General features: G+C 49.0%; 2 protein-coding genes across 2 annotated transcripts in view; one reads left to right on the top strand and one right to left on the bottom strand.

Moving 5' to 3' along the window:
* The first annotated feature begins 2,052 nt into the window (after positions 1-2,052).
* On the top strand, positions 2,053-7,926 carry BLOC1S2 (biogenesis of lysosomal organelles complex 1 subunit 2). The gene is made up of 5 exons (XM_060240986.1): positions 2,053-2,244; positions 3,737-3,853; positions 5,023-5,142; positions 6,048-6,152; positions 7,372-7,926. The coding sequence occupies exons 1-5, from the start codon at positions 2,184-2,186 to the stop codon at positions 7,401-7,403; spliced, it is 435 nt and encodes a 144-aa protein (XP_060096969.1). The 5' UTR covers positions 2,053-2,183; the 3' UTR covers positions 7,404-7,926.
* Positions 7,927-16,931: 9,005 nt separating this feature from the next.
* The window catches only part of LOC132573468 (uncharacterized), a 70,904-nt gene continuing 69,196 nt past the window's right edge, over positions 16,932-18,639 (bottom strand). Inside the window, exon 8 of the mRNA XM_060240957.1 lies at positions 16,932-17,052. Within this exon, the coding sequence (XP_060096940.1) occupies positions 16,956-17,052 (97 nt within the window). The 3' untranslated portion in view covers positions 16,932-16,955. The remainder of the gene's footprint in view (positions 17,053-18,639) is intronic.

Raw genomic sequence — 18,639 nt, forward strand, 5'->3', positions numbered from 1 at the left:
AATGCGCCCCCCCTCCATGGCACATTTTAGACGCGAGGAGAGTCGAGGGGCACGGGTCCCCTCTACACATACAGCAGCTGTTCAACACCCCAAGGAAGTGGGAACCACGAACATCAACCACCCTGATGGAAGCAGCTCCAGCCCGACGAGATGCCATTTTGACGAGGCATACCCATGGAGGAAGGGGCGATGGAGCCCCGGGAGGTGAGCAAGAGGGCAACCCACCCAGGGAGGATGATGACTGGAGGGAGCCCCTTCCCGATGACGACGGAGGAGCACCGGGGGGTTCCAACTCCGAGGGTGAAGACAGGGGCAAGGGCCCGGGTGAGCCAGACGATGAGGGGAGAGATGGCCACCATGGCGAAAGGTTTGAGGGATGAGATCCAGGTCAACGTCGCTTTCATGGCCCAAGAGATGCGGAGGCAGATCGATCGCTTGCTGAGGCCAGGGGACCTGAGAGGGATACCAGGGGGAAGACCACCCCCAGTGCCACAGCTCCCCACTCAACCAGCGATACCACCACCCCCAGTGCCGGCCCCACCGCTCCCCACACCACCAGTAGTACCGGCCCAACCGCCGGCGATTCCAGCCCCCCGTGACTACGGAAGGGGCAGGGAACTCGATGCAACCTTCAACAGGGACCCGGAAGAAGTAGAATACTTCTCTATCCAGGCCAATAGTTACATGCACTATTGGGGTAACATGTTTCCAGATGAATTTAGCAGGGTAGACTATCTGGGGTCCAAGCTCAAAGAGGCTGCCAAGAGATGGTATGTACGAGACCCAAAGCCCAGAACTGGATACGGTAGCGGCATTCCTGCAAGCCCTACTCACCCAATACGAAGACCTGCTGCAAGAGACAGAGCCTTAACCGCTTCGCAGGACATGCAGCAGGGATCAAAGTCGGTGCATGAGTATGCTGCTGAGTTTAGAGCTAATTCGGCTAAAGTCCGGGGTTGGAACGAGCTGATGAAAATAGAGCAGTTCCAGAGGGGCCTGAACGCGAGCATACTGGATCAGGCCCTCCAGCAGGCGCACCCCACCACGTTGGTGGGGTGGGTACAGCTGGCGGGGGAGGTTGAGACCAATATGAAGAGAGTGGCCCTACAGCGCCAGCAGCAGCAAGGGGGAAAGGGGGGAACGTGAGTCTCGGTCAGGGGCAAAGACTGATGTGAGGAAGGCCCCGCAATTGCTACCGATGTGGGGACCCTAATCACCTGGCTGTCAATTGCCCAGAAAGACCTCGAGGCCCCCCCTGACTCCGAAGAAGGTCCCAGCTCGCGCTAGAGAATCGGCGAAAGGGAGCACCACCACTCCAACCATCACCGAGGAGGAAACCATCATCCTGGACGAGCTGAGTGAAATGTCCTGGGAAGAGGAGCTGGCGGAAAACGAGGACGGCCTGCACTGAAAGGTGCTAAGTAGGAGGTCATGGATCTAACGTCACCACTGAGGGTGAGAATAATCGGATCTTTATTTTTTGTTCCATTGACTTTATTCAAGACTTAAAAGATTTGTGCACGTGATAGCCCTAACAGACTAGTCCTTCCCCGGACAACATGGATTATTAATAAACGAATAAATCATTGCTTGGTTCTTTTGAAATTCCTATGCTTGACCCCTTTAAGATCAACAAAGTTTAATTCTGGGTATGTACACTTTCATATGCATGCAACAAAGTTTAATTCTGGGTATAAGCTTTCACTTCTTTAAAGTGTAACTGAACACAAATTACATTCTGAATAAAACTTCGCTGGTCTTAAAGGTGGCGCTTGACTCCTGCTTTGAACTCAAAAGCTTATACCCAGCCTTAAGCTCTTGTTGGTCTTAGACTCTGCAAGGCTGTCGTGGGCTACGCCCCGTTCTCCCAGCCCCACCACCCCACTCCCCGTTCGCGGAGGCCGGCTCTCAGCATCTCCGGCCATCGGCAACGAAAGAGAAATGATTTCTTTCACCTTCTCTTTCCCCAACTCCAACAAAGGGAGGGTGTCCCAAAACGCCCGGAAGTCTTTGGTGCAAAAAGAGCACTCGAGCCTCTTCAACCTCGGAAGCCACACCCCGCAGCCAATCACCCAGCAGGCTGCTCGCGCGCGTGCTCAAGAGGCGCGCGGCGGGGCAGGGGACCGCCATGGCGAGGGGTACCCGGAAGTAGCGTCGTTCTCTGGCGGTGGGGGCTGGTCGTCATGGCGACGGCGCCCCCTGAGGAGGCCCCGGAGGAGAGTCGGCCGCCGCCTGTCGCCAGGCGTAAGGAGGGGCGCCGAGGGGGCGGGAGGCTGCCCGTGTGAACCCCGGAACGCGTGAAGAGTGCAACGCGCATCTGTTTGGGTGCTGGGCGGGCGCTTAAAATTAGGAACTCCGTGCCTTAAAAGCGTGCTCAGTGCTTGGGGTTGCCAACAGGCCTGGGGAAGCAGGCGCTGCCTCGGAAGCCTCGCTTGGGCGCCTGCGGAGGGGAGGGGAGGGGAGGGCCCTTTGGTGCAGGGGCAGCCCGTGGGGCTCTCAAAGCCGGCCGTTTTATTTCGAACTTTTTAACTTATTTAAGGTATAAGTGGGCTCGTTCAAGTGTAGGGTTGCCAGCCTCCAGGCGGGACCTGGGGCTCTCCCAGACTGCAGAGATCAGTTCTCCCTCCTTCCAGTTAAAATGGCTGCTTCGGGGGGGGGGGCTCTCTTCTCAGCTGGTAGAATGCATTCCTTTCTCCAGTGTATCTGTAGCCTCTGGCCCTAGGATCCCGCCCCCCAGTGTGTTTGGGCCTCCTGGCTGTCCCCAGGTCATTTTACTCCTTTGCTTTCTTACAAACCTCAGTGATACACAAATGTAGCTTCTGTGGTGGGTATACGTAAGAGAATTTTAATGTAGTTTTGTTTGTATTAACAGTGTTTTGACTGCTCCGTTTAATGCTCTGTTTCTTACATGTTCCTAGTTCTCAAACATCTAGTCCTCAGCATCCGTCTCTTAATTCTGACCTTGTAATGTTTAGGAATAATGGTGTTCTTTGGGGGGGGGGGGCGGGGTTCTTCCAATTTTTGTATAAATCAGCATGCAACATCAAACGTGTAGGTGAAAATACATTATACATTGATCAAACCATATATATATATAACCATCAAAGAATCATAATCAGAGATGTGGGATGGAAAGTTTTCTAAGAAAGAAACTGCTTTATTTTTTCCATTTCAGTGGATTCCTCTTTTCTGTACAGAATAACAATGCGTGGAGGCCATTGCCAGTACATTGTTGATTTGTGATGGGAGGGGAAATAAAAACTCACATACATATAACAATCCCAATATCCATTCACCTTATTGGCTGTGCAGGTCAAATCAAAACCAAATTCTTAGTTATACAGTGAAATGATACCATAATGGCCACTGAGTGAGACTGATGCATGTGATGCTGCAGGCAGTTGTAGTGAAGCGAAATAGCTCAATGTGGGCAGTGCTGTTCTGATATTCTGATATTCAGTATTTGTAATTGTTAGGGTATTACCGATTTTCTGCATGGAATTGTAACAGCATAATTGAGCAATATTAACTCTAGAATACAAAGAACCTCTGTGCTAAAAAAACAAGGAGTTTCAAACCATCCCCAAATTCTTTGCATTTGAGGAATGGCCTCATTCACTTTCTGTATCTAACCTCGCAGCTACAGGTGAATGGCTCTGTGATGTAACTTACCCCTCTGATGGCTCTGTGATGTAACTTCCCCCCTCTTTTATATGATGCTTACAAATCTGCACAGAGGATCCTGGTATTGAAACAGCAGAAGAAGCCACTGAACCGGCAGAGGCAGATATCAATGAACTTTGTAAGGATATGTTCAACAAAATGGCCATTTACCTCACAGGTGAACTGACAGGTAAACTTATGGGAAGCCTAAACAAAGGTGTGCTTTACCTAGGAGCACTTCTGACTCTCATAGGAGTTCACTGAAAATCTGGTGTCTTCCTTGGGCATGTATTCTCCTCTCCCTGGTGACTTCGCTTTTAATAGAAAAGAGGAGTTTTCCAGTTAACTGACCCATGGATGTTTTAAAGTAAAAGGTAAAGGTAGTCCCCTGTGCAAGCACCAGTTGTTTCCAACTCTGGGGTGATGTCACATCACGACGTTTTCAAGGCAGGCTTTTTTAATGGGGTGGTTTGTCATTGCCTTCCCCAGTCATCTACTCTTTCCCCCCTTATCCCCTTATCCACAATTAACAATAAATATAAGATATTTAAACTTTAAACTAATAACAGATGGTAATTATCTTACCCGTTTGAATCTTATATAAACAAACGCAGCCCCAGGTGTTGGAGACAGTGTAGTGTTTTGGGACCCTACCATCACTGTTGGTGGAGCTGTGACATGATTAGAAAACTTTGGCAAGAATAGTGCAAACTGGGGATGGGGGGGGGGGGTTCTAGATATCGAGTGCCTTATACACCAGAACTCCAAAAGAGGAGTTAATTAATTTTATTGGCAACTGCAACTAGGTGGAAAGAAAAATCTCCCCTACAGTAGAATTATGGTGTAATAAAATATGGGAGCGATTAATTAGGAGGGAAATAGCAGCAAGAATACTTCAAAATAGTTCTGCAGACAGTATGTCTAATTTTATTGCTAAATGGTTTCTGATATTTGAGTTTACAGCATGTAATAATAATTTTTTCAAGTAGTATATCAAGAGGTCCTAAATGAAGTAGAAGAAGGTGAAGAAGGAAAATCGCTAGCTGTAATTTAGACTGTCATTATGTTTTAATGTTTGTCTTTTATGATAGGAAAGTTATGTTTCAAAGTTTATCTTGAGGAATGCTTAAGAATGTATTGTAAACTAATGCTGGAATTGCTAAATTTTACTTTTACATTTTTAAATTTAAAAAAAGATGCTTGCTGGAACTGTTGTGGGTTTTTCAGGCCTGCTGTAGTGAGTGACTGGGCAAGCAACCCACTGAGACAGCAGCCCTGGTGCTTACTGTGTCATACAAAATGCCTGTCTCTCTGAATTGTTGTTTCTCTTCCTTTCTGCCCTCTTCCCCCTTTATGAAGCTACTAGTGAAGACTACAGACTCCTGGAAAACATGAACAAGCTCACGAGTTTGAAATACCTGGAGATGAAAGATATCGCTATAAACATCAGCAGAAACCTGAAAGACTTGAATCAGAAATGTAAGATGAGAGAGACTAAGTCATTTGAATGTTTTGAGGCTTGCATTCAACCTCAGTCTTTCACAAGATTCTGTTAGTGCATCATGGCCATGCGCCACAGAAGCCTCGTGCCCTGGCGCCAGACCTGTGGGCCCGAGAGACAAGAAGAAGAGCCGCTGTGACAAGCACTGAAAAGGGAGCTCTTGCTAGGCATGCTGCTCGTGTGGCTTTGACTAAAGCTTTTGGGGGGACTGTCAAGTTGCAGCCAACTTATGTTGACCCCAGTGGGGTTTTCAAGGCAAGCGGTGGAACAAGGGGATTGGGCTAGCCTGGGCTATCCAAGCGAAGGCAACTGGAGCATTATAAGGAGCTAGCAGTGCTATGTCTGTGGGCTCAGTCCTATCTCAGTTTCCAGAAGTCCAGGGAATGGAGCTTGATTTTTGCCAGCTCCCCTCCCCCCCTCCCCAACATAGGAGACCTCCAGTTTCCCTTCCCGGGTCCCCTGCCTTCCCAGAACAACATTTCAGAGGATGTTAAGGCTGCCCTACGAAGGAGAAATAGGCAAACGCTGGCAAAGCCTCCTTGCACCCTCAGAAATCTGGGCAGGATCCGACCCACAAACTCCCTGCTCTCCCAGAGGCTTCTGTAGGGTGATGGCTCCGCTGCACACTCATCGGCATTCACAGCACAGGAGTTAGGATTGTACAGAGATAATAGCTTTGCTTGCAGAAAGTCTTGTGATCAATAAGTGGCATCTGCAGGGTCTGGCTCTCTAGGAACAGGCCTAGGAAAGATCTTGGAGAACCACTGCCAGTGAGGGAGGCATCACTTTTTGTGGTTTTGAAACTGTGGCCAAGTCTGCATATTGGTCATGTTCTTAAAGGTGAAAAGCAATCTCTGCTGTTTTGTGTGCCCCTTTCCTCCAGACGCTGGCTTGCAGCCGTACCTGGATCAAATCAATTTGATTGAGGAGCAAGTGGCAGCTTTGGAGCAGGCGGCCTACAAGCTGGATGCCTATTCAAAGAAGCTTGGTACGTCCTTCAGATGTGGGTGGGCAACTGGGGACCCCACCCCTCCCCCTCTTCCCATCTCCAAGCCAGCATGCAGGAGGGGGGAGTTTTGCCCTCCCCGCCTCCCGGTTTGCTCCACCTGGGGTTATAAAAGAAACACCAGGCAGGGGCCCTACACGGAGGGTATTGGGGCCTGCCAGTGCTCTTGTCAGCCCCCCTCGAAAACTGGGGTCCCCGACCTTTCTGAGCCTGCAAGCACCTTTGGAATTCCGATGTGGGGCGGAGGGCCCAGTCACAAAACAGCTGCCAGTGGGAGGTGGAGCCAGCCAGAAGAGATCAGGCAGACAGGCGCTAAATGACTCTGATCGCACCTCTTCAAGATATCAGGCAGAAACTCTGCTTAACAGGATGCCTTTTGAATCTGCACTGCCCATCACAAGCTCTGCTGCCCTGCCCCACTTTCTCAAAGCACCAGGAGCAGCGTTGACAGGCTCCCACAGGCACCGCGTTGGGGACACCTGCTCTGAAAGGAGGGGCTGGGCTGTGTGTCAGTTGCTGTAATCACAGTGTCTGCATCCTCAGGCTTCCTGCCACAGTGGTGCTGCCTGTGGGAGCTCAACCTGTGGTCATCCAAAGGACAACCGTTCCTTCCCACAGCAGCTTAGGATTGCCAGGAGCCCAGGGGGTTCTGAGCCGCCTGCTTGACTAACCCTTGCAAGTGTTCCCACTGTCCTCCCTGGGAGGCACACCTGAAATGTCTGGCCAGGCTGTTGATGGGATTTCTGCAGAGCAGGGTGGTGGAAATTCCAGAGGCTCAAGTAGAGATCCTTGAAGTTGTACCTGAAATGGTTCACTTGCTGACTCCAGGTATGAGGGCCAAACTAGATGTGAAGGTTTCATTGTGGCTGCCATGAGAATGCTGCTGCCATTTTGAAGTCATGTAAACATGCGGTGAGGGCCCAGTCCTGCTCGGGTCCACAGTATGATGCTCGTGTCATTCCCCCACCCCCCCAACACACACACCTTTTCAAGTGCTGGAACAGCCATGGCAGGGTAGGGGCTCTGCAGTTTCAGCACTTGATAGGGTGGGAGGGGACAAGAGCACCTCAGCACACCATGCTGCAGACCCAACTAGGACCTTCCAGCATTTCAGATTTCCTTCCCAAGGGCCACCAGGATGCTGTCGTGTCTGGGACTTGCACTGACGGGGGTGGGGGGGTTTGCTTTTTTTTTTTTCCAGAAGCAAAGTACAAAAAACTGGAGAAACGATGAGGGAAGCCCTTTCTATAATGGGCTTTTTTCCCATTCTGGAATTCTTCACGGATGCCCCAGCAGTCCGAAAATACATCCCTGGCTTCACAGAATGCATACAGTGACATTCTCCTGACCAGAACTGTGGCAAAACTCCTGGAACAGGGACAGCTGTTCTTTCCTGAAGTGGAAATGTCTTCCTTCCTCTCCTTGGAGATACTGGGCCTCTTTACCCTTTTCTTACACGTTCGACTGAGAGCTGATCCACAAGCCACCGCTCACAGCCATGGTTTCAGCTCCTCCGCCCCAATAACGCCCTTTTTTCTGCAACTCTGAGAGCTGCCATCCCTGCTTGCCTGATCTTAAGTTGTTTGAGCTGGATCATGGCCATTCCTGTGGCCTGGAAAGCCACACTCCATTTGTGAGTCTGGAAGCTTCCAGTGCAGAGTGAAGCACAGTGTTGCGGGAACAGCAGCGTAGGCTAGTAGAGCATCCTCCCTGCTGTCCTTTTCTTTGTGCATAATAAAGAACACTTGGAAAGGAAGGTGTTCCTCTTCTGGGTGGATTTTTTGTGTGGGGGGGCTGGAAAATGTTCTTCTGCGAGGAATTTATGTTATTTTTCGTATTTATATCCCACCCTCCCTGCCGGAGCAGGCTCAGGGCAGCTAACAACATTGAATATCAACAATAAAACAGTAAAACAATAAAAACAATTACAATAATGTAAGTTAAAGTTAAACAATTTACAATTTAAATTAATGCAATTTTAAAACAGTTTTGGTGCTAAATTCCATGCCATGATGTTAGGCATCTATATACTTTGGTTGAAGGCCATTCGAAATAATGTTGTTTTGCAGGCCTTGTAGAATTGGGCAAGGTCCCGCAAGGTTCTAACATCGTCTGGGAGTTGGTTCCACCAGTGGGCTCTTTCTCTGGTAGCCTTCAATCTCGCCTCCCTCGGCCCGGGGATTTCTAATAGATTTTGTGATCCAGATCTGAGTACTCTGGGGAATATATGGGGAGAGATGGTCCCTGAGGTAGACAGGCCCTCAGCCATATAGGGCTTTAAAGGTAATAACCAGCATCTTGTAGCGGATCCGGAATACTATTGGCAGCCAGTGCAGTCTCCATAGCCCCGGCTGTATATGGTCCCGAATAGAGAGACCCAACAGCAGTTGGCTGCCGCATTCTGCAACAGCTGCAGCTTCCAGATTCGGGACATGGGCAGCCCCATGTAGAGGGCATTACAGTAGTCTAGTCTCGAGATGACTGTTGCATGAATCACTGTTGTTAAGTCACTGTGCTCTAGGAAGGGAGCCAACTGTCGTGCCCGCCTAAGATGGAAAAAGGCGGATCTCGCAGTGGCTGCTATCTTGACCTCCATAGCTAATGTGGGCTCCAGTAGCACCCCCAAGCTCCTGACTTTGAGCACCGATATCAGTGGCGCCCCATCAAAGGCTGGTAGAGGGATTTCCCTTCCCAGGCCACCGCGACTCAGACAGAGGATTTTTGTCTTTGTTGGATTCAGCTTCAGACGACTCAACCTGAGCCACTCCGCCATGGCTTGTAACGCCAGGGCCAAATTTTCTGGGGCAGAGGCAGGCCAGCCATCCATCAGCAGATAAAGTTGAGCGTCATCCACATACTGATGGCAACCCAGTCCAAATCTCCAGACAATCTGGGCAAGGGGGCGCATAGAGATATTGAACATCGGGGGAAGCACCGCCCCCTGAGGCACCCCACAATTAAGCGGGTGCCTCTGGGATGATCATCCCCCGATAGCCCCCCTTGTCCCCGACCACAGAGAAAGGAGGAAAGCCATTGCAAGGCCAACCCCTGAATCCCCGTGTTGGTGAGGCGGTGAACCAGCAACTGATGGTTGACCATGTCGAACGCCGCCGACAGGTCCAACAACAACAGTACTGCTGACCCGCCTCGATCCAGTTGTCGCTGGAGATCATCCACTAAGGCGACCAGCACCATTTTCATTCCATGGCCCAGGCAAAAGCCGGACTGGTGTGGGTCTAGAACAGAAGCGTCCTTCAGAAATCTCTCTTCCTTACAGCCCTCTCGATAATCTTACCCAAAAAGGGTAAATTTGGGACTGGCCGGTAGTGTGCCAATTTGGCCGGGTCTAACGTTGGTTTTTTCAAGATGGACTATTGCCTCTAAGAGGTCTTAGGAAAAGCCCATCCGAGAGGAACCTATTTACAATATCCCGTACAGTATATTGGAGCTCCATCTGGCATGTTTTAATCAGCCAGGATGGGCAAGGGTCCAAATTGCATGTTGTTGGGCGTACAGTTGCGAGGATTCTGTCAACTTCCTCCAAGCTGAGTGTTGTAAAACTGTCTAAAGCCGATCCCGAAAACAGGCACGGAGTCTCAAGTTCACTTACTGTTTCAATTGTGGCAGGGAGGTTGCGGCAGAGCAACGAGACTTTATCCGCGAAAAATGTCGCAAAAGCCTCACAGCCTATTTCCAATGCCCTATGGTTTGGTCTGCCTTGTGGCAGAGTTGTAAGAGTCCGAATAATACTAAATAATTGCACCGGCATGAATTCGCGGATGCAATCTTGGCCGCAAAGTAGACTTTCTTTGTGGCTTTGACTGCCATCTCATATACTCTCTCTAAGATGTTCTGGTTGCTTCGTCGTGAGTCTGCTGCCATTGCCTCTCTAGTCATCTGAGCCCCCATTTCATCAGTAGCAAATCCGCATTATACCACGGTGCCATCTTTGCGTGGGGGCGCAGAGGGTGCCGAGGAGCAATCTCATCAATGGCCATGGTGAGCCGATTTTGCCATAACTCAACCATGTCATCAAGCGAGTTGCCAGGGGGCCAGGAGTCCCGCAGTTCCCTCTGGAACTGTATTGGGTCCATTAGGGGTTCCTTGGTCAAGCTAAAATACGCTTGTCGCCTAAATGGGTTTGGGGTGGTACATCAATGTGGGCCTTCAGGACATAGTGGTCCAACCATGGCACTGCATCTGCAGTAATTCAGGTCACTGTAACCCCCGACGCAAAGATCAAATCCAGCATGTGCCCGGCCTGATGTGTGGGTGTAGCTACAAATTGAGAGAGTCCTAGCGTAGCCATGGATGACACTAGGTCCGTCATCCAATTGTAGTTCGCATCATTGGCATGGGCGTTGAAATCGCCCATGATTAAAAATCTTGGTTGTTCCAACGCCCAGCCTGTTGCGGCCTCCATCAGGGATGATAAGGTGCTGGCTGGTGCATTGGGCGGTCGCCAAACCCTCTCCCACATCCCACTTCGTTTTAAACAATTTTATTGATAACATATGGTAACAATTTCCGTTAATAACTTCTTTTCATCTATCCCATATGCTTCTTTCTAATCACCCCTCCCCCCATTACTTGACCCCTGCCAGTGTTATTTACTCAAACTACTAACATTAAAAGGTACCGTTAATTACTAAGAACTGAAATTAATATTCTTCTTCTAAAGTTTAATCATTATCAAAAATTGTCCAAAGTCCTTCTACTTTCCACTCGTCTTCTACATAACTTCTAAATTTTTCCCACTTCCTTTTAAAATCTTCTAAATCATAGTATCTTAAAGTTCTTGTTAATTTGTCCATCTCACTCCATGTCATAACTTTTACAATCCAATCACATTTTTCTGGTATTTTTTCTTGCTTCCATAACCGCATATAGTGTACTAGCAGCTGAAAGCAAGTACCAAATTATAGTTCTATCTTCTTTTGGAAATTCTTCCACTTGTAATCCCAACAGAAAAGTCTCTGCAGCTTTCTTGAATTCATATCCCAAGTTCCTAGAAAGTTCTTGTTGGATCATCTGCCAATACTTTTTCGCTCTTTCACAAGTCCACTCCCCCCACCCCCGCCCGCTAGTCTGTGACTGGTGAAAGACAGTATCCTGGGGAGGCTACCTGGGAGAGGGCTACTGTCTCCTCATCGCGTACCCAGGACTCAGTCACGCATGCCAGGTCCATATCCTGTTCACACAGGAAGTTCTGAAGGATTGAGGTCTTATTATTTATGGACCTGGCATTGCATAACACCAGTGACGAGGTGGGTAATTCAGCCTGTCCCCACTCTGTCACCATTGGGATGGGACACAGACTGGAAGCGGGCCAAGCACCCACATGTCTCCACCGCCTTTCATTACATTTCAATCTGTTCCCACCGTCATATCTTCCCCTCCCCAGGAGTACTGGAATCCCCAGGCCGGTCATCCCCCCCCCCCGCCCGCCATTGGTCTCCACAGTCACCTCAACCAATGTAGGATGGCCTGTAGTAGTCCTATTCTAGTTCTGAATCTGAATCAGGGCTGATTCACAGTAATTCTTGAGAATAGATTCAGGTGGGTCACTGTGTTAGTCTGAAGCAATAAAACAAAGTTTGAGTCCAGTCAGGCACCTTTAAGATCTGGATATGGGGGTGGGGGGCAGCTTTTTAATGTGCCTGTCATAAAATCTGAAGAACATTAAGACAGAGTGTTCTTAAGACAGAAATCACACACACTTTTCAATAAAGCTTGACATGGAATTATGAATCACCCGCCCTGCATGGCAACTGATCAGTTCAGAAACTCACGGGAAGCTCGTTTAGAACTGAGCACAGTAAGTGGAGAAGCACCAAAAAGAGCTTTGAAGGGGCCCTGAAAATTCAACCTTAGAGGCGAAATACATGACCTCTTAACAAGTAAAAGCAACTCCCAGCATCACTTTTAAACAGAAAAGCAACTTGAGAAAATGGGAAGTCAAAGCACATAAGATGGCACTCAGGGCTTTTTTTGAGCAGGAACACAGTTCCGGCTGTCTTGGCATTGGGGGTGTGGCCTAATATGCAAATGAGCTCCTGCTGGGCTTTTTCTACAAACAGAGTCCTGGTGGTACTTAATCATTTCCCCCACGCAGTATTTTTCCATTTAAAAATTCCTCATGCACGTTTCCCTCCAAAACACCCCTGGAACTTTCCTGGACAATTTGGAACCAACGTGAATAATGGAGCAAGAGCCAGTATCCCCCCACCCCCCACCACAGAAGGCTGCCCCCCCCTTTTCGAGCAGCTAAGCTTCCCAGCTCAGCACAGTTGGGGGGGGGGGATCTCTCAGTGCCGTGTGTGTGGTGTTCTGCGATACATACAGGGTGCGGAGGAAGAGGAATTTCACTTCCTTACTTCAGGTTGTGAGAACAAACACATGCAATAAGAGAACAGGCATCTCGCTGCATTCAGCAGGCATCTTACATGTATTTTAATATACAGTATAGTATGTATTATATAAATATATTTATGAGAATATATAACATAAAAAGGAGGCAAGTCCGTTTTAGTAAAAGCTATGCATATAAGAGTTAACAAAATGTTTTATCAGCTTACATTGCTTTTAGAACATTTTTGCAAGTCAAATGCTGTGTTGTGATTCCATGTGCAATTGCAGGGGCTTCATCCTTCAAGGTAGCAAAGGTTGTCCAAGTCTGTGGTTTTGCCTTGATAGGACATTCCCCATAACATACCAGGATCCACATGTGCTGGGGTGAGGGGGTAAAAATCTCAACCCTTTGTGTTTTATCCTGGGCAGATGCACACTCACCCAGAGCCTGGCTTGAATTTTTACCTTCAGTCATTCGCAAAGGAATTCCATTTTGCTGGAGACATGCATGGCAAAGAAGAGCAGAGAGCAGCTTCTGAGGGCAGCTTTCTCAGTCTGCTGCAGAACAATACAGCTGACCTGTTTCATCATTCACTCCATTTGGAAGGAAGCTCAGCTGAGCTATGATGGGATTGTGGGTAGGTGGGCAGCCCCAGGGAGCAGAGAGACCCAAGAGCTGCACAAGCAGCAGTAAGGGGGGGGGGAGTGACAGGAGCTGCTGAGCCACCCATGTTTTGGGTGTCCACCCATCCCCCCATCTCTGACTGGACTCCAGATCATTAATGAACTTCTGTTTAAGTATATTTGAAGAAACATGCATGCACACGAAAGCTTATACCCAGAATAAAGCTCGGTTGATCATAAAAGGTGCCACTGGACTCCAACTTTGTTCAAATATCCTAGTGGCATCACATCCTTGCTGAGCCCCTCCCGCATCTCTAACTTTCCCTACACTGCCCTCAAATCCCCAGGAATTTCCCAAGCTAAAGCTGGCAACCCTATCTTTGGGGTCTTAGCATTCTTTCACGGCCCTCCTTTTACGTGGAGGAGCTGAAAAGGGAACAGGAGGTCTTCTCTGTGCAAAGCCAGGACACTGCTAGCCACAGAAGATGGGTATGAGAGAGAGCAGCCTGTGCCAGAGCTCTCTGAAATTCGGACAAAGGGCGGGGAATCAAAAGCTGAGCAAATGCTGGATTAGAGACATGTCCTGGGCAATCTCCTGCTCAAAATATTGTTCCTACCTAGAAACAGAACTGAAAAATTCATGGAGAGGTCTCTCCGTGGCTAGTAGCCCTGCTGACTGAGGGGAACCTCCACACTCATGGGCTCTAAGCCCCTGGATCCCAGAGCCAGAAGGCAACATATAAGGGGGAGGCTTAAGTCTATGTCCTGTTGTTGGCTGTCCAGAGGAACTGACTCACCACTGTGATGCTGGACTCTGATCCAGCAGGGCTCTTCTGATATTTCTTAGCTGACAAAAAGCTAAGCAAAATTCCTGTTTGATATATCAACCTTTGACCCCTACAGGGTTTTCTTTGTTTTGTTTTTGTATTCAGTGAATTCCAGCCTGAGGCTTCTCTGATCACTTCAGAGGATGCTCTTCATAGAAGCAATCCTAAACATGCTGGCAAGAAAGTAAGACAAAATGGGATTTATTTCCCCAGAAAAATCTATTTAGAATGATAACTTATGGCTATTTACACCACCCCAGGGAATGCAAAGCGCTGTCCTTTGTTTCCCGTCTTGGTTCAGTGTTCAGTCAAAATACTATTATTGTATGTTGCAAGAACTCCATTTCTGCTTATTTCAGATACAGAAACTTTTGCAGCAAAATAAAAAGCATTCAGGGACTCCGTCCACTGCAGCTCTAAAGGCTATTATAGCTGTTTCCTTTTTAAGGGGATACAATAGATCACATGCAAGTTGTCTCCCAATGTGAGGTGTACAAATCACTCCCATGTCCTTCCAGGCGACTGGGGGTATGCAATGTCTCCCTTTCATCACAAGGCCCTCCGCTTCCTTTACGCTTGTGTGAAAATGACTCTGTTGACTGTCCTGGCTCCTACTGAATAATGCCTGTGCTGTCATTGTAGCTTGGGGCTTTGGGGGGGGGGGGGAGATTTATTTTCCAAGACCAGCAGTTTCCTTTCTCTAGTGCGGAAGTATTCATGATGTCAGGGAAAGTGGCAAATTCAAGCCAAGCAGCTCCTCTCCTGTGGCCCTTTCAGAACCTTTTCTACCTCAAATTTTCTGTCTCTTTCTCTCTCTGCCTCCCTCGCTACCCCTACACCTCCGCCCAGCACACTTGGCTGTTTTGATTCTTTAAAGAAACAAACAGGCTAGCTCACTACCACCAACACACCATCACGTTTCTTCCCTTTACTGTTATGTTCAAAGCACCATTACGATACAGCCACAGGATCAGAACTGGCGTGACTAAGAGGAAAGCTACTTCTGTTGCTCCAAAAAAGGGAAATCAGTACAAGCCCTGAAAGATTAGTGCCAAAAAGTGGTGGCCACTGATGACAACACTCAGTCTGTACCTGTGATTGCATGCATATCCTCATGCATACCTGTCTGTTCAGGTAAGAAGTCATTCACCTGACACTGTGGCCTCTAGTTCACAAAGGCATAAGCCGCAATAGTTTTGCGGGCATTTCAAGTGCTACAGAATTCTCATTGGATTTTTCTAGAACCGCCTAACCCTTCTCCCCTTCTGAGATTGCTTGGGAAGTAACTTTGTTGATCAATATTTTTGCCATGAGCAGCGACGACCATGCAGGACCCCTGCCCAAGTTTACAGAAGACCCTGCAGCTGACCCCTCTAACACTCCTGGAGCTGACAGCTTGCCTCCGTCTGAGCCAGCGTTCCCTACACCTGACCCAGCAGCAGTAGAAGAGGCACAGCAGCAAGCAGAAAGCCCACCAGACTCACTCCCATAGGTAGCTTGGCTGAAGGAGCAACTCCACCAAGACTTAGCGACCCACCAGAGGGACGCACACCTGCGGGGAAGGTGGTTGTTGAGCCTTGAGTACTAACAGAAGCCCCACTGCTTGCTAATTGAAGGATCGCTGGAGGCCCATTTAGCCCCTGCTTGGGGCTGGGCTCTCCGTGGAAGCAACAAGCTGCATCCGGACTAGCACCCACCCCAGCTCTTGTGCTCCTGCTTGAACTCTCTGGCTTTCTGACCCTCAGCTCCCAGTGACCTTGCTCTTCACCACTTGACTTGGCTACCTGACTTGGCTTTGGTTGGAACTCCCTGGCTCAACCCTGGACTGGACTTGGACTTTGCTCCCAACTTCACCCAGCCTGTGACAATTTTTTTACATACACAGGGCTTTTTTTGAGCAGGAATGCCCAGAAACGCAGTTCCAGCTGGATTGGCCAGGGCTCTGGCACAAAAAATGGTCTCTGGCAGAGGGAAGGCACTAGGTAGCCATGCGCTCCCAGACCGTGCACTCCATCCTTTCTGCAGCCTCCAGCCTCCAATGGGTTTGTGAAGAGAGTGAGAGATGCGGAGCTGCCCACCAGTGCCCCCTCCTGAGAGAAGCTGGGCCTGCTGCTGACCGCTCCACCACACATGGCTCTCTCTCTGGTCATGCTGGGGGATGAAAGAAGGTCTCTCATTAGGCTGTGTGAGAGCACACATCCATGAAATGCAGCTATGGGCACTGTACTGTTCTGTGTCAATTTGTGGAAAGGAACCTCCTGAATGGTACTTCCAGGGGGTGTGGCCTAATATACAAATGAGTTCCTGCTGGACTTGCTTTTCCTACCAAAAAAGCCTTGGACATACACATTTTAAATTCATGAAGAAACATGGGGTTATCATAATTTCTTTTCCTCCCTTTGCCAAATAGGAGCAGAGTTGTTAACAGGACCAAACCTTCTAAGCACAAAACGTCCTCATCCCTGAAGCAGAACTGCACAGAATACAAAGGTATCAATAAATGTTTTTGGTTTGGGTTTTCATTGCCAGCATTTCTACAGATCATAAAAGAATTATATTACATCTGAGTAAGCCACTGGGCAGACTAACTACTAATTTGGCAGATGAAAACCATTTGCGGAAAGATCGCATCTGAGCTGCTCTCTTCAGAGTCTTTGGGAAATCCTGTTTCTCACCTTCCCTTTTCCACTCAAGCCAAGAAGTGATTCTGAGGGGCTTCCTTCCTTCACTCACCTCCAGCTCCTTGGTCCATTAAGTGCTGCTAAGGTGTCCGTGGAGGTTCAGGTCTCCAGCAGGGGCTCTCCTCTTCCCTTGAACTAACCCGGCTGCTTCAGCTGGGTCGCCATGTTGATCCAAAGCAACACGACAAAATTTGAGTCCAGTGTGACCTTTAAGACCAACATCCAAGAGGCAGCCCAAAGGGCAGGGGAACATCCTCCTCACAGCCCCTGGAGGGGGGCTCCTCTCCCACCAGCCCCTCTGCTCAGAAAGGCCAGGTGTTCTCATTCCTTGAGCTCAGTCCCAAAGCAATCATGGAGGTCCTCTCCGCTTGGCTCAGATCCAAAGTTGCAATATCAGGCCTGAATGCACAGAGTGGGGGGGGGGGGGAGATGCCATGCGTTACACTCTGTGGGTGCGAAGCAGAACACAGCGACAACCTGGGATTTTCCACCCAGACTAACATTCCCAAACAGATTGTGGTGACTGTCAAGCAAACACAAATAGAATGGACAAAGCAGCCACAGACAAAACTCGGTTTGGAACAAAAAGTGTTGAAAAGAGGCATGGGAAGTAACAGGCCAGCATGAGCACGAGATCTGTCCTGCTAATGCTCAGCCCCCTTGTCCAGAAGGCTCAGGAGCAGAGCAGAGAGTAGCCCTCCCTCTCCTTCACTCTTGTCCTGTGAAGCTGGGAGGTGCTGAATGGTCAGTGCACCCCCCTGAAGTGAACCTTGTGGCTGAGCAGGGATTTGAACCCCAAACCTTCCTTGCCAACCTTTAAACTCAAGCAGTGGAAAGGCTAGGTTCTGGGATCAAAGCTTGGTTCCATTCATGCTAGAGTTGCCAGCTCCAGGTTGGGAGATTTCTGGAGATTTGGGAGTGGAGATGGGGCGGGGCTTGAGGAGAGGAAGGACCTCGTCAGAAATGTGATGCCATTGAGCCCACCCTCCAAAGCTGCCATCTTTTCCAGGGGAACTGATCTCTTTAGACACGTGGAGCATCTCATACTGAATCAGACCCATGGTGGAAGCTAGCTGGCCATTGTGTGGAGGAGGAGGAGACTGGATTTATACCCCACCCTTCACTACCCAAAGGAGTCTCAGAGTGGCTTACAATCTCCCTTCCCCACAACAGGTAGGTGGGGCTGAGAGAGCTCAAACTCTGATAACACCTCTGAAAGAGTTATGACCAACTCAATGCCTTTCCAGCAGCTGCATGGGAAGGAGTGAGGAATCAAACTTGGTTCTCCCAGATAAGAGTCCACACACTTAACTACTACACCAAACTGGCTTTCAAGTGTGAAAAGAATTCTCTTCTAGATGGGCCTTTGGTCTGATCCAACAGGGCTCTTCTGATGTCCATCAAAGTCAGACTGGCAGCAGCTCTCCAGCCAGGGTCTCAGGCTGAGGTCTTTCACGTCACCTCCTGCCTGATCCTCTTAACTGGAGATGCTTCTGGGGACTGAACCAGGGAGCTTTTGGCTTTGCATGCCAAGCAGAGGCTCTGCAACTGAGCCACGGCCCCACTCTAGCAGCTATCCTTCTAGGACATCTCCATGCTCCACCCTTGCCAGCCCTCAGTCCCCAGAACTCCAGGAATTTCCCACTCCAGAGGGAGGCTATGTAGTTCTCACTCAGATACACAACTGATGCCCACAACAGATGCCAAAGGAGGGTGCAGCTTGTTATGGGGTAGGGGGGGGGAGACTGAAGGCCCCACCACAACTTCAGAGTGCGGGGGCGGGAACTGCATTCTTCAAAGTTCCAAAAATGTCTAGCCTCTCAGGGAAAGCATTTCAGCACACCTCCTGCTTGTTTACGCTTTTCTTTTTTGTGGAGGGAGCTATCTTTTAATTCCTACATCAGTGCATTCAAAAACGCAACTCTCCGCACTTGTTCATTGTTTGATTTTTTTTTAAAAAAAACACTTTTTAGTTAAGCTCTTAAA

The sequence above is a fragment of the Heteronotia binoei genome, chromosome 6 (genome assembly GCF_032191835.1).
Source record: "Heteronotia binoei isolate CCM8104 ecotype False Entrance Well chromosome 6, APGP_CSIRO_Hbin_v1, whole genome shotgun sequence".
Classification (NCBI taxonomy): Eukaryota; Metazoa; Chordata; class Lepidosauria; order Squamata; family Gekkonidae; genus Heteronotia; species Heteronotia binoei.

Coding starts and splice junctions, on each gene's coding strand:
- BLOC1S2 (XM_060240986.1), top strand. CDS start 2,184: ATGGCGACGGCGCCCCCTGAGGAGGCCCCGGAGGAGAGTCGGCCGCCG. Junction 2,245..3,736: donor GCCGCCGCCTGTCGCCAGGC/GTAAGGAGGGGC, acceptor AAATCTGCACAG/AGGATCCTGGTATTGAAACA. Junction 5,143..6,047: donor GAAAGACTTGAATCAGAAAT/GTAAGATGAGAG, acceptor CCTTTCCTCCAG/ACGCTGGCTTGCAGCCGTAC.